At 46.2% G+C, this 14924-nt stretch overlaps 1 protein-coding gene across 10 annotated transcripts in view; it reads left to right on the forward strand.

The window, feature by feature from the left end:
- The first annotated feature begins 10816 nt into the window (after positions 1 to 10816).
- LOC140398384 (formin-like protein 1) overlaps positions 10817 to 14924 on the forward strand; it is a 383709-nt gene continuing 379601 nt past the window's right edge. For 6 of the 10 annotated variants that reach the window (XR_011937470.1, XR_011937471.1, XR_011937472.1 and 3 more), the window contains exon 1: positions 10817 to 11494. Coding sequence is in view for 7 of the 10 variants with exons in the window: in XM_072487008.1 (XP_072343109.1) it covers positions 11366 to 11494 (129 nt within the window). In the remaining 3 variants the exon portion in view is untranslated. The remainder of the gene's footprint in view (positions 11495 to 14924) is intronic. The other 4 variants (XM_072487007.1, XM_072487009.1, XM_072487010.1 and 1 more) reach the window with 1 other exon arrangement.

Consider the following 14924-nt stretch of genomic DNA (forward strand, 5'->3'; position numbering starts at 1 on the left):
ATACACAGTAAACCTGCACCTGCTAGTTTTTGCCTGTGTTGGCTGAATTTCCCTTCAGCCTTTGCTGTTCTCCATTTTAAGTCGAGAAGTGGCCAACTCAGGTGGCTACAGCGGGGATGGTGGAAAAACTATTTACAGGTATGTGAGAATTTTTAAAGTGTACAGTTTGGTGGAAGTTTGCAAATTTAGCCGGTCGGGTGCCTTGATCCTACGCTGTGAGCGCCGCAGTCCCGGTGGTGATGCAGGCGCCGGCTTGGTCGCCTGTGACTCCGGGAGCGTGTAGTCCTCATCTTCATCCCGGGTGGAACCAATGGGAGGACGGATCATCCTGGGACGGGGCCTGTAGTGAGGTGCGCTGGGGGGAGGATGGGTGGCACCGGGACAATCTGAGGGGGGTGTGGGGAACCAGCTGGTGCCAGGTCCCTGAGGGAGACTGTGTCTTGGCGGCCGTCGGGGTATGCCACATAGGTGTACTGCGGGTTTGCATGCAGCAGCTGCACCCTTTCGACCAACGGGTCCGTCTTGTGAAGCCGCACGTGCTTGCGGAGGAGGATGGGTCCTGGAGCTGACAGCCACGTTGGGAGCGTAACCCCGGAGGTGGACTTCCTAGGGAAGGCAAGGAGACGTTCATGGGGGGCTTCATTAGTTGCAGTGCAAAGTAGCGATCGTATGGAGTGGAGCGTGTCAGGAGGGACCTCCTGCCAGTGGGGACTGGGAGATGTTTAGACCGTAGGGCCAGCAGGACAGCCTTCCAGACCGTCCCGTTCTCCCTCTCCACCTGCCCGTTTCCCCGGGGGTTGTAGCTGGTCGTCCTGCTCGAGGCAATGCCCTTGCTGAGCAGGAACTGACGCAGCTCATCACTCATAAAGGTTGGCTGCGGACATAAACGGGGAAACAGAACAAGGTGAAGATGCTATTTAGGGCTTTGCTGACTGTGGCAGACGTCATATCGGGGCATGGGATGGGGAAGGGGAATGTGGAGTATTCATCGACCATGTTCAGGAAGTACCGACGACTGCCAATCTCCAGACGCAATTCTGCAACTCATCCGCTTCATTCTGGATGACAACGTCTTCACCTTCGACAACAAGTTCTTCATCCAGACTCACGGAACAGCCATGGGGACCAAATTCGCACCTCAATATGCCAACATATTCATGCACAAGTTTGAACAAGGCCTCCTCATCACACAGGACCTTCAACCGATGTTATACACCAGATACAGCGATTACATTTTTTTCCTTTGGACCCACGGCGAAGAATCACTGAAACGACTACACGATGACATCAATAATTTCCATCCAACCATCAGACTCACCATGGACTACTCTCCAAAATCAGCTGCATTCTTGGACACACTCATCTCCATCAAGGACGGTCACCTCAGCACTTCGCTTTACCGCAAGTCCACGGATAACCTCACGATGCTCCACTTCTCCAGCTTCCACCCGAAACACCCCTATGGACAAGCCCTCTGTATACACAGGATCTGCTCAGATGAGGAGGAGCGTAACAAACATCTACAGATGCTGAATGATGCCCTTGTACGAACGGGATATGGCGCTCGATTCATCGATCGACAGTGCCAATGCGCCACAGCAAAAAAACGCACCAACCTCCTCAGAAGACAAACACGGGACACAACCGACAGAGTACCCTTCGTCGTCCAGTACTTTCCCGGAGTGGAGAAACTACGACATCTTCTTCGCAGCCTTCAACACGTCATCGATGAAGATGATCATCTTGCCACAGTCATCCCCACACCCCCACTACTTGCCTTCAAACAACAGCGCAACCTCAAACAAACCATTGTTTGCAGCAAACTACCCAGCCTTCAGAACAGCGACCACAGCACCACACAACCCTGCCATGGCAATCTCTGCAAGACGTGCCAGATCATCGACTTGTATACCACCATTACACGTGAGAACACCACCCACCAGGTACGTGGTACATACTCGTGCGACTCGGCCAACGCTGTCTACCTTATACGCTGCAGGAAAGGATGTCCCGAAGCGTGGTACATTGGCGAGACCATGCAGACGCTGCGACAACGAATGAATGGACATTGTGCGACAATCACCAGGCAGGAATGTTCCCTTCCAGTGGGGTAACACTTCAGCAGTCAAGGGCATTCAGCCTCTGATCTCCGGGTAAGTGTTCTCCAAGGCGGCCTTCAGGACGCGCGACAACGCAGAATCGCCGAGCAGAAACTTATAGCCAAGTTCCGCACACATGAGTGCTGCCTCAACCGGGACCTGGGATTCATGTCGCATTACATTCATCCCCCACCATCTGGCCTGGGCTTGCGAAACCCTACCAACTGGACTGGCTTGAGACAATTCACACCTCTTTAATCTGGGGTTACCCCTATCTCTGGATCTGTAAACACTTAATTAACTGCAAATGCTCGCATTCTAAGCATTGTCTTGCATCTTTGAATTTGTCTATATATATGTTTCTGGAACCTACCTCTTCATTCACCTGAGGAAGGAGCAGTGCTCCGAAAGCTAGTGTTTGAAACAAACCTGTTGGACTTTAACCTGGTGTTGTAAGACTTCTTACTGTGCTCACCCCAGTCCAACGCCGGCATCTCCACATCATGGCTACCTTTGTTAAAAGACACAGGTTGGACATGGTGGGTGATTGAGTTATTTGTATGTTGGGTGTTGAATTGTTCAGCTGGGTTCCATGTTTATTTTTGCATTTTCCTGTTCACGCTGGGGTTGAATTTTTACAGATTGGGCTTAGATTTGGTTTTATGTGGGGTTCTATTCTGATTGTTATGAAAATATATAGCTCTCTGTTGCAATGGTTTATGGGGTTTTTAGTATTTTGTTGTTTGTAACCACTTTTCTTCACTCTCATTAGGAACCTCCCGTTAGCCAACGGGAGGGATGTTGGAGGGTTGACGAGCTCATTATAATTGTTTTTTAGATGTGTTTAGAGTTATTGTTTTGTTTATGCTTAGGTTTGTTGGAAGTAGATCTTAGTTGTTTGTGTTTGCCTTGCTTCTATTTGTATGCGTGTTTGGGTGTGTTTCAGAGGGCGAGGATAAGAGAAGGAGGAGGTTGGGGGTAATTTGCTGACAGTGCCTGCAGGTTTTTCTTTGTTTAATTTTGTGATTTGCTTTGGCGACCATTTTAGTTGGATTTGGTGTCTGCCCCATTTATGTATCTGTTGGGTAATCACTCTTGCTGGAAATGGCTGACTCCAGGTTGAGAGGGGGAGGTGGGCAATCCCAATTCGTTTGGTCACCAGAAATGTCAGGGGGTTGAATGGCCCAGTGAAAAGTAAATTCCGACATGGTGTTTTCACAAGAGACTCATCTGTATGTCCGGGACCAGACAAGGCTGCAGAAGGGGCGGATGGGACAAGTCTTTCATGCGACTTTTGAATCATTCTTTTAGGATCTCTATTGATCGGAGCCTCCGGCTGAGAGATCAGTCATCACTGGTTTTTGGGCAGCTTATCCATCCCAGCTGTGGAGGGGGAGAGGAGCAAAGAGTTGGAATCCTCGTTGGGCATGGAGGAAATCGTGAAATGCATTGGGTTGATGCAGACTAGTAAAGCCCCTGGCCCTGTTGGCTTCCCCAGTGAATTTTATAAGACATTTGTGGAGCAGCTGGTACCTTTAATTCTGGAAAAGTTTAATGATTCCTTACCCTCTACCCTCACACAGGACTCTATCGTCTTGATTCTTAAGAAAGGCAAGGATCCAACAGAATGTGGGTTCTATCGACCTATCTCACTCTTAAATGCTGATGTTAATTTACTTGCCAAAGTGCTGGCGCTGTGGCTGGAGCCTTGCCTCCCAGAGGTGATCTCGAAGGATCAGACTGGCTTCGTTAAGGGTCGGTAATTGTCGGCCAATATACGCCGCTTGATAAACTTTGTCCATTTACCCTCCTAGGTGCCCAAACCGGAGGTGATCTCTTCCCTAGATGCTGAAAGGGCGTTTGATCAAGTGGAGTGGGAATATCTGTTTGAGATTCTTGGGAGGTTCAGATTCGGACGCAAGTTTATCTCCTGGATTCGACGACTATATAGGGCCCCACTCGTACGAATGCTCTGATCTTTGGCTAATCACTGTTGAATAGGGGCACAGGACAAGGGTCTCCACTGTCTCCGCTCCTGTTTGCTTTGGCAATAGAACCACTTGCTATAGCACTGAGGTCCTCTGTTAAGTGGAAGGTGATAAATCAGGGAGGGTTGGAGTATTGAGTGCCCCTTTATGCGGATGACCTACTTCTCTATATTATGTACCCAGTACTCTCTAAGGATGAGATAATGAAGCTGCTTGGGAGTTTTGGCTCCTTCGCTGGGTACAAGTTGAACTCAGATAAGAGTGAATGCTTCCCAGTCAACCCCTCGGGGAGGAGAGCCCAACTGGGGACATTACTTTTTACCTTGCCAAGGCTGTCTTTTGTTATCTGGTGGTCTGGGTGGGCCACAATTGGGCCTCACTTCATAAATTAAATTGCTAGCCTGGTTGATAGTGTGAAATCAGATTTACAGAGATGGGATAACCTCTCCCTGTCCTTGGCGGGCAGGGTTCAAACTATTGAAATGAATGTACTCCCGGGATTTTTATTTCTTTTTCAATAGCTCCCTGTTTCTCCCCCCCCCCCCCCCCCAAGTCCTTTTTTTCAAGGTTAATAAATAAATTATTGTCCTTTATTTGGGGGGTAAGACTCCAGGATCCATGGAGCTTTGCTCCAAAGACATGTGCAGTCAGGGCTTTTGCCTCTACCCAATTTATTGTTTTATTATTGGGCAGCCAATAGTTAGAGGATATTGTTGTGGTTCAGTGACCCTGGTTCCATATGAGGACAATTGGAGGTGAGCTCCTGCACTGTTCCTGGCCTTCGTGCAATAGTAACCATATTGTTGCCCTTCTCTCCAGTAAGGTTTCCCCTGAGAATCTGGAAGCATTTCAGGCAGCATTGTAAGCTGTCTTTGTTAGACCACATCTGCAACAACCACCTTTTCTTGCCAGCGGGTTTGGACTCGATATTTAAGTGATGGGAGGGGAAGGGTTTGGGGAGGTTTGAAGAGCTGTTGTGAAGGGAGGTTTGCCAGTTTTAAGGAGCTGGCGGCAAAATTCCAACTGTCTGGGTCCAGTCTTTTTAGATAGTTTCAGATTTGTGATTTTTCCCACCAGGCTTTTTCCTTTCTTCCCTTGGCTCCATCCTCTTCCCTGATGAAGAGGAGTCTTTGGTCAGGTATAATGGGGTGACCATTTTGGGCAAGAATGGCCATATCCTCTCAGCGGACTCAGCTCTGTTGAGCAAGGTGAGGAGGAAATGGGAGGTTGAGTTGGGTCCCATTCTGGAAGATGAAGTATGAAATGAGGCCCTTCAAAGGGTCATCTCCACGTCTTCATGTGCTCGGCTGAGTCTGATCCAAATCTTGGTGGTGCACAGGGCACATCTGACTGAAGTGAGGATGAGTGCATTTTTCCCTGGGGTAGAGGACAAGTGTGAGTATTGCTCTCTGGGGCCACCAAACCACACAAATATGTTCTGGTCTAGTCCCAAGTTGGGAAGCTTTTGGGTCTCTTTCTGCCTTCAATCCCATTAATTTCCCCAAAACCATTTCTCTACTGATGCTAATTTTCTTCAGCTCCTCACTAAAACTTGTGTTTCTCAGAAATTCCATACATTATTCATGTATTCCTTTTTGAAGACAGAAGCGAAGTACAAATGTATAGTTCCCCAGCCATTTCTTCGTTCCCCGTTATGAATTCCCCCATTTCTGACTGTAAGGGGCCTACATTCATTTTTATCAAATTTTTACTCTTCACATACCTACAGAAACTTTTACAGTCAGTTTTTATGTACCTCGTTAGCTTACTTTCAAATTGTATTTTCTCCTTCTTAATCAATCCCTTGGTCTGCCTTTGCTGAACTTTAAACTGTTCCCAATCCCCAGGTCTATTACCTTTTCTTGCTGATTTGTATGCCTCTTCTTTGAATCTAATACTATCCCTAATTTCCCTTGTAAGCCATGATTTGGCCACAGTTTACTTTCTACTCTTGGGCCAAACAGGAATAAACAACTTTTGGAGTTAATTTATTTGTTCTTTGAATGCCTGCCGTTGCGTGTCCACTGTCCTTCCTTTCATTAATGTTACCCAGACCATCACAGCCAACTCATGCCTCATAGTTACCTTTATGGAGATTCACGACCCTGGCCTCAGAATCAACTACCTCACTATCTACCTTGATAAAGAATTCTATCATATTTAATTATTTAACGGTATTTTTAGTGAAGCTAATAAGGAACTCCATTGCATCTATAATATATAAGCTATATGTCCTCCAAGAATACATATACTTCTTCTTCTTAGGCAGCCCTCCGAATTGAGGATGACTTTATCCCGTGTGACTTCACCTTTTGTACCAGTCTACCATGAGGGACCTTGTCAAAGGCCTTATATAGGCACTCCAATGACAGTGTTCTCACTCAGGCCAACATGACCATGCTCGATCAGCTCTGCTGGAAGGGCCACACTGTCTGCATGCCTGACACGTGTACATATGTATTTGAATATGTCTGTTTATGTGGATTTAGCAGTGATGAAAATATAATATGATTAAGTCAGTATGATTAAGTTAAGGAAGCCATATGCAGGAGTTTCACTAACTTAAAGTGAAAATAATGATTCACACCAGCTTGTATGTGCCATTTACATTTCACTTCAGGCTGCTGCCATTCATTGTATAATACCCGACCAACTGCCCTGGCTTGACACAATTCACACCTATTTAACCTGGGGTTACCCCATCTCTGGATCTGTAAAGATTTAATCACCTGCTAATGCTCGCATTCCAAGCATTGTCTGGCATCTTTGAATTTGTCTATATATATGTTTCTGGAACATACCTCTTCATTCACCTGAGGAAGAAGCAGTGCTCCGAAAGCTAGTGACATCGAAACAAACCTGTTGGACTTTAACCTGGTGTTGTAAGACATCTTACTGTGCTCACCCCAGTCCAACGCCGGCATCTCCACATCATTCATTGTATGATAATATTTAAGAAGTAACAAGCAAATCTAGTTATAGGTTGCTTGTGCTTCCCCAACTGAACACTGACACTGATGCAATAACATAATGAGAGAAAATATCAGAAGCCAGGACTCTGAAATTAAAGACATGCAGGCAGCTGACACATTATCTCCCATTTTACACAGATACCATCCACCTGCTTGATTTGATATTTTTCTTTCCAGATGTTGCCTGGTCTGCTGCACTTTTGGATTTTAACAGGGATTGACACATGGCTAATCTTCTCTTGTAACAATGTCACATGCCAAGGCAAATATTTAGATTTGGAGACATTTTCAATTATTTTTATTGCTTTTAAAATTGCAACAGAAGTACCAGAGTCATATCTTGCCAAACATTTGCCCGTCCAATCCTGGAGAATGCTAATTGTGTCCAGGAATCTTGCACGGCGAGAGATATAACTGAGATTGCAATGATTCAAAGATGATTGCACAATTATGCAACAATCTATATGAGGAATACGGCACAGTAGCACAGTGGCTAGCACTGTTGCCTCACAACGCCAGAGAGTCATGCTCAATTCTGGCCTTGGGTGACTAGCTGTGTGGAGTTTGCACGTTCTCCCCGTGTCTGCGTGGGTTTCCTCTGAGTTCTCCGGTTTCCTCCCACAGTTCAATGATGCATTGGTTAGGTGATTTGGCCAAGCTAAATTTCCCCTTAATGTCCCAAGGTTAGGTGGGGTTGCGGGGATGTGGGTCTAGGTAGGGTGTTCTTTTGTAGGATCAGTGCAGACCCAATGTGCCGAATGGCCTCCTTCTGCACTGTAGGGATTCTATCAATACACCAGTGCCTCATCCTTGATCAAAGATTTGGAAGGTGAATCACTGCAGCAAAGAAGAGAGAAAAATAGATTTACCGCGTTTTGTAAAATATGGAATGGACCGGTGGAAATCGACAGAAGCAAGTACCAGGTACCCTACAGCAATCATAAAACACGAGGTTGCCATCCATACATCCTACAAAGACCATTTGTTTCCAAGATAGTGTATCAACAATCTTTTTCCCAAAGGCCAATCCCACAGGGATTACTGCCAAGGGAAATAGTCACAGCACCAGCTCTTGAATCTTCAAGACTCATCTTTAAATTATTTCCATTCGTACGTTTTCATTACCAGAACTAACATGTTGAGCCTGGATTAGCCAGCACTACCTATGTAAGTGCTGGCGGAATACAGAGATTGGTTTGCGATGTCGACACAACAAAAACAGAAGCAGGAATGTGTTAATTTTGTTGTTTCCTTTGTGTATTTTCACTGATGGGGTCAAAGAGAGTAACTTTCACTTTTGCTACCTGGACTGAAATGTAAGGAAGTGAAGTTAAAGGGCTGAAAACTGGGATGGTTGTGCAAAGTGGGATAGTGGACCTAGTGAAGGGGAATATTGTCCCTAAAAGATGAAAGCAACTCAGGAATGAACAGGAAAATTGGCCGATAGGAAGAATTGCTAATGACAATTTAGGATAATTGGAAGCTGTTAGCCCTCATTCATAAGTGACATGGTGTGGAACCTGTGCAACGCTAAGAGAATTGAATTGTCCTTGGAAATTTGCTGCTGATTACCCATTTAACAAGCTTAATTGGCACTGTGCTGTTTCGGGCAGGTTTGCTGTCACCGCACAGAAACTGCTTCCGAGTAAAGCAGGAGGAGGTGGGAATATGTCAGAGAACCTGAATAAGATATTTTCCTCTGATTTTTCACACCTCCAAATCTACCTTCAAAGGCCTGGTCAAATTCCCCCTGCATAGAAATTCACAGCAGAGCAGAAGTTATTTGACTCACCATTTCTGTGCCAGCCAACAAGAGGCAATCCAACCTAATCCTAAATTTTAGCTCGTGGTCTGTAACCTTGTAGAGCAGTTGAGGGTCAGTCACACTGACATGGCTCTGAAGTTCAATATTGGCCATGTTTCCTTCATCAAAGGACACGGGGCATGGTGGCACAGTGGTTAGCACTTCTGCCTCACAGCTCCAGGGTCCCGGGTTCAATTCCGGCCTCGGGTGACTGTCTGTGTGGTGTTTGCACTTTCTCCCCATGTCTGCGTGGGTTTCCTCCGGGTGCTCCAGTTTCCTCCCACAGTCCAAAGATGTGCAGGTTAGGTGGATTGGCGATGCTAAATTGCCCCTTAGTGTCAAAAAGGTTAGGTGGGCTTACTGGGTTACGGGGATAGGGTGGAGCCGTGGGCTTAGGTAAGGTGCTCTTTTTAGGGGCCGGTGAAGACTTGATGGGCCAAATGGCCTCCTTATGCACTGTAAATTCTATGATTCTATGACATCAATTAACCAATCCATTAAAAGAAGCTATCCAACAGCTCCGTGGTTACTTTTCCTGATTTTCAAAACAATTGAATTCAGATAATCAAAGTGCCACAGTGGGTTATGAACACACATTCTGCAGACTACTGATACAGTAACATAACCAGTACATTAATGTTTGGAGTGTAGAAAGTCACTGGTCTGGGAAAAAGGACGTGTATTTATATAACGCATTTCACTAATTAAGAACATTTCAAAACACTTCTACAGCCAATTAAATGTATTTTTTTAGTCTATCTTGAGATGTGGGTGTGACTGGCTAGGCCAGCATGTATTGCCCACCTCTAATTGCCCGTGAAGGGGGTGCTGAGCTGCCCACTTGATCCACTGCAATCTATAAGAGCAAACGATATAGGAGCAGAATTAGGCCATTCGGCCCATCAAGTCTGCTTTGCAATTCAATCATGTGGTGTAGGTACACCTATAGTGCTGTTGGTGGGGGGGGGGGGGGGGTGCAGTTCCTGGATTTAACCCAGTGACTGTGTAGGAATGGCTGTAATAGATTCAAGTCAGGATGGTGAGTGTCTTGGAGGGGAATTTGCGGGGGCTGGTATTCCCATGCACCTGCTGCCCTTGTCCTTCTAAGTGCGAAAGATTGTGGGTTTGGAAAGTGCTGTGGAAAGGTGTTTGAAGAACAGCCTATTCTCATGTCAGAAACAGTTTGCACACATCAAGTTCTCACAAACAGCAATGTGGGAATGAACAATCAATGCTGCGTTGAAATGTTAATCTGGACTGTGCCATTAGCTCCTGAAACTTTCTGACTGAAAGGCCGGGCGCGGAATACAAGCAAACTGTTATCTCCCCCAGCTCGGTGCAGGTGCCTTAACACATCTTCAGCGTTGTGATTCCCACACAGGAGCAGGTGTAGGGTGCGCCGGGCACTAGGACCATGCGTGTGCTCCTGGGCTCCACTGCCAACATTGCTGAGGCTGGTAGCTCCCGGCAGGTGCCTGTCATCTCCCGGGCGATGGGTACAGCCGCACCGAGAACTCCCTCTGTACAGCCCAGACCGGAGCCCAGCCGGGAGAGGGGGGGGGCGGGGGGAGAGACAGGTTGCAAAAACTTCGGATCCCAGCTTTGCAATATAAGAGGCAACCAAAGGAATGTGCAACCTGGGGCGGCAGAGGGGAATGGGGGGGGGGGGGGGCAATTGAGAGAGGAGAAATGCAAAGCCCCCCCCCCCCCCCAACATCATCAGAGGATGATTAAATTTACTCAATGCAAACCCTGATAGTTTGAGGGAGGGGTGGTAAATATAATAAAAAAGAGCCGATCCTGCATATTGCCTGGTGGTGGGAATGGGGGGGGGGGGGGGTGGTACAATAAATAGATGTTAAATTTCCTCCAGCCCTCCCCCCCCCCCCCCCACACACACACCCAGGGATCCGCAGAGTGTCCGCACGCTCAATGCAACAGCAGCAAGGCACAGAAAGAGAGGGAGGGAGAGTCAGTGCTGAACAGGAAACCCCAATCTGTGGACCTGCTGCTATTTGTGACTGCTGCTGCTGCTTCACTGCGAGCCTGACTTCCTCTCTCTCTCTCTCTCTCTGGCTGTCTCTGTCTGTCTGTCTGTAGCAGAGCCACACAACTGCCATTTCTCCTTCTGGTGGATACAAGGCGGACAACTCCAGGAGCTGCCACCATCTGATGCTGCTCTGGGACTCCTCATCCAGATGTGAAGGTTCAGCAATGGATTTTACTGGCTGGGAAATAATTCGGAATACACTGGGCTGGACTGGCAGGGCAAGAGCGTGGAGACTGTCGCTTTGCTCTTGAAGGATTTTCTTTTTGGTCTGCACAGTGAGTCTTGCTGCTGCTGTCCTTTGTTCGGTGTGATTATTTCCCTCTCCCCCTCTCTCTCTCCCCCCCCTCTTCTCCCTCATTCTTTTTTTTTTTAAACACGGACTTTGTGTCACCCGCTTGTCAATCCTGGATAGTGTGAAGTTCAACGTGTTGAAACACTTTGCCGGCTCCAGGATGGGGAATGCAGCCGGGGGGATGGAAGTGTCCCCAGGGAAAGAGATCAGAAGCCAGCAGGCGACTGTTCCCAAGCAGCCCATGCCGGTAAACGAGGGGGAACTGGAGGAAAGATTCTCACATGTTCTGGTGAGTAAAAAAACCCACACACACTCACACCAATTAGAGTTGTCAACCCATTCGAGTAAAGATTAACCCCCCCACACACACACACCGACCCCCTTCAAACCAAACCTGGGAGAAATTTCATGGGGGTGGAGGGTTAAAATGGTCCATTTCTTTCATTTTGTTTGAAAATTGTGTTTCTTTGCTTTATGGGTATTGGGAACGGGATGTGTGTATTGTGTGTAGGGATGGGAGGGGGTAAGTAACTGGTCGGCAGGGTAGGGTGGTTGAGCCCATGTCAGAAATCTCCAGGAATACATCCAACCCCAGTTGGCAACCCTACAGAATGCACACCTGGGGGTGTTAAAACCCTGAGAGGCCACGGGGAAATACAAATCATACACTCCGTGTACTTTAGGGGGAAGAAGGGAATAAGATGTGAACTCACTGTGTGATAAATGCGGACCCCCTATCCCTGTTTGATCTTATAGACATCAATCAATGTCCAATTACATGCAATGTAAAGTGGCTTGGTACTGCTCTGAAATGATTGGTGCATGTTGCACTAACCCAAAGCCCATGGCTGGATGGTACACCTGTTGACATCTGTTCAGATCTCAATTGTGTCAGAAGCATTTTTAAGCTGGAAAATGCCACACACCACCATCCCCTCCCCTTCCTCCCTCCCTCCACCCCAAAAGTTGATATTGATATTTAGTGTGCTGAAGTGACACTGTTTAGTATTTATACAGTCAATGCTTCTATCTGAGTCCTTGCAAGAGCTAATTGCTCATTTATAGTATCCACAAGAGGCCTGAAAATGTAAACAATGTACGGGGGGGGGGGGGGGGTCTTAAAACAGCTCCTGTTTTTGTAAATCGAAATCAGCATTTTAAGTGAATTAATGTTCTCTGCTACGTGTGGAATCCAAATCTGCTACTGTTTAACTTGCACATGTGTTGCGAATCAAAACTTACCCCAAACACTGTTAAATACTGTGATACTGTTTAAGGCCAGGCAGACACAATGTAAGGAGCAGTCAGTCGTTACAAGGGTGGGAAAGATCAAAAGATAGAAACCGAGTTAAGCAGCTTCACAATCACTGTTCTGATGGACATTTCTTGGAAAAATCGGCTCTTTATAAGATTGAGTGATATATTTACTTCCAGGGCCGACACTCCTGTATGTGTAGAGATAATCCAGGATAATGAGTTCCATGCTCTGTCTGACAAAATCCATTTACAGTGATCATAATTGAAATGCAAACCCTGATAGATCCACTGCTCAAAGGGCCGGTGGCTGAACTGTCCCAGCTCTGTCTTTAAGCTGTGGTCACTGTAAGGGCATGAGTTAGAATTCTACTGTGGTGAAATAGCCCAAAGCGGAAAAAGAATTGCTCTTGTGACTACTTGCTGACACACAGTCTACCCCTTTTTCAAAATGGTTTAATTCAAATTACCAATCTTTAAAGCACAGAATGTTGAATTAACTGTCTTATTTACAATGCTTAATTCAAATTATGGAGTGACAACAATTTTGTGGTGAAGAATTTATTGAGTTATCAAATTCAGACTGTATCACTGGTCAAATTCTATTGGAGCAGTTGCTCACCAGCTGAATCACTTCACCCTTATGGTTATAAAGTCAGCAAAGTCCAAGTGAATTCTGCTCAAACGCATTGAAGATTTTAATTCACAGCTTTCTAACCATTAGATGTTAAGAGGCTTCAAGGTGTCCATGTTTGGGCAGCTGTTGTTGGGAAGCAAGATATTAATACTCTTGTCACAGGCAGTGGCATTTTTGCATTTATGTTGTCACCTGTACACAATGAGAATATCTGCAGCCAATTGTACTTTGTCTAATAATTAAAAGCAATGTTCCTGTCAGGGAAGAAGTCATCACTAATGGTTAGTGATGTGACAAAATAGGGTGCTAAGATCAAATGCGGCAGGAGGTTTTTTTTGTTGTTGCATAATACAAATGTAGTCAAGGCATTTGTAGCAAATTTTGACCCTGATGACTACTGTCAATACACAGAAACCTGGGTAAACTGTCAACTAATGAAGGCATACATTTCCTTTGCTTAATGCAAGCTTAAGCCAGCAGCCCTGGTTCAATATGTAATATTTACTCAGCATTATACACCATCCACGAAGGAGGCCTTGCATTTATACAGTGCCTTTTATCGCCCCAGGATGACCCAAAGTGCTTCACAGGCAATGACTTTTAAGGCTTGTTCACTTGTTCCTTAAACAAATACAACTTGCATACAAGTTCCCACTCACAGCAGGTACTAATTCCTGAGAGAATCCTGATCTCGAACGATGGTGCTTGATCGCAGCATTGGAGTGATTGATTTTAAATTTTGGTCTGGCACCACCATGTTCTTACAGTATGATTTACGAAAAGGTGGAAGCGACTGATAGTCAATGTTTCGCTCTGGCACTGGAGGTCGTAAAAGTCTTTGACTTCAGCAATTGTACCTCTCTCATCCCAATAGAAACATAGCGACCAAACTGGGCTAGAAAGTACTAGTTTGTTTCTATTTGAACTCTTTGTGTAGCCTGTGCCCTACACTATCGAATGTTGCCTGACACAGGATGCTGACAGGCGCTGCTTTTACATATTAATCTGTTCTGATCTTAGATCAGCTGCTAGGAAATGTCGTCTTGACTTAATTCGGGCATTATTGCCTTTACTTCAATGCTCACTCCGTAACTTCCCCATCGCTCTAATGCTGTGGCTGACAGTGGGAATCCAGCCTGCATGCCATCCGTATGTGTTAAAGTATACTGGTACAGTCAAATAGTACCTGAGTGTTCATGAAACCATCATCTCTACTAGTAAATAGGGCAGTGTCACCATCTTAGGGAGTTTCTGCAATGACTGAAAGCAGCGACTTCCTCCTCTCGAAATGTTGCTGAACCAGAGGTGTTTCTGCACTGTAGAAATGACTGCGGTGTCAACCTCTGCAGTGCATTTCCCCCCTTTTACTGATGTTTTTAAACATTATTTAATGGGATCTGGGCATCCACTGGCTGTGCCAGAATTTGTTGCCCATCCCTAATTGCCCTTGAACTGAGTGGCTTGCTCGGCCATTTCAGAATCAACCACATTGCTGTGGGTCTGGGGTCACATGTGGGCAGATCTCCTCCCCCAGAAGCATTCCCGAACCACAGGGCCTTTTAGGAAAATCATGGTCGCAGTTACGGAGACAAGCTTTTTCATTTCAGATTTTATTAACTGAATTTAAGTTCCACCAGCTGCCGTGGTGGGATTTGAACCCATGTCCCCAGAGCCTTAGCCTGGGGCCTCCGGATTGTTAGCTCAGTGACATTATTTCTTACAGGTGTAGACGGGCCATATGGACTCGAAGTGTGGACTCTGCTTCTTTCACCACGGATGCTGCCAGACATGCTGAGTTTATCCAGCATTTTCAGTTTTTGTTTTATCT

This window comes from Scyliorhinus torazame, chromosome 21 (genome assembly GCF_047496885.1).
Source record: "Scyliorhinus torazame isolate Kashiwa2021f chromosome 21, sScyTor2.1, whole genome shotgun sequence".
In the NCBI taxonomy this organism is placed as follows: domain Eukaryota; kingdom Metazoa; phylum Chordata; class Chondrichthyes; order Carcharhiniformes; family Scyliorhinidae; genus Scyliorhinus; species Scyliorhinus torazame.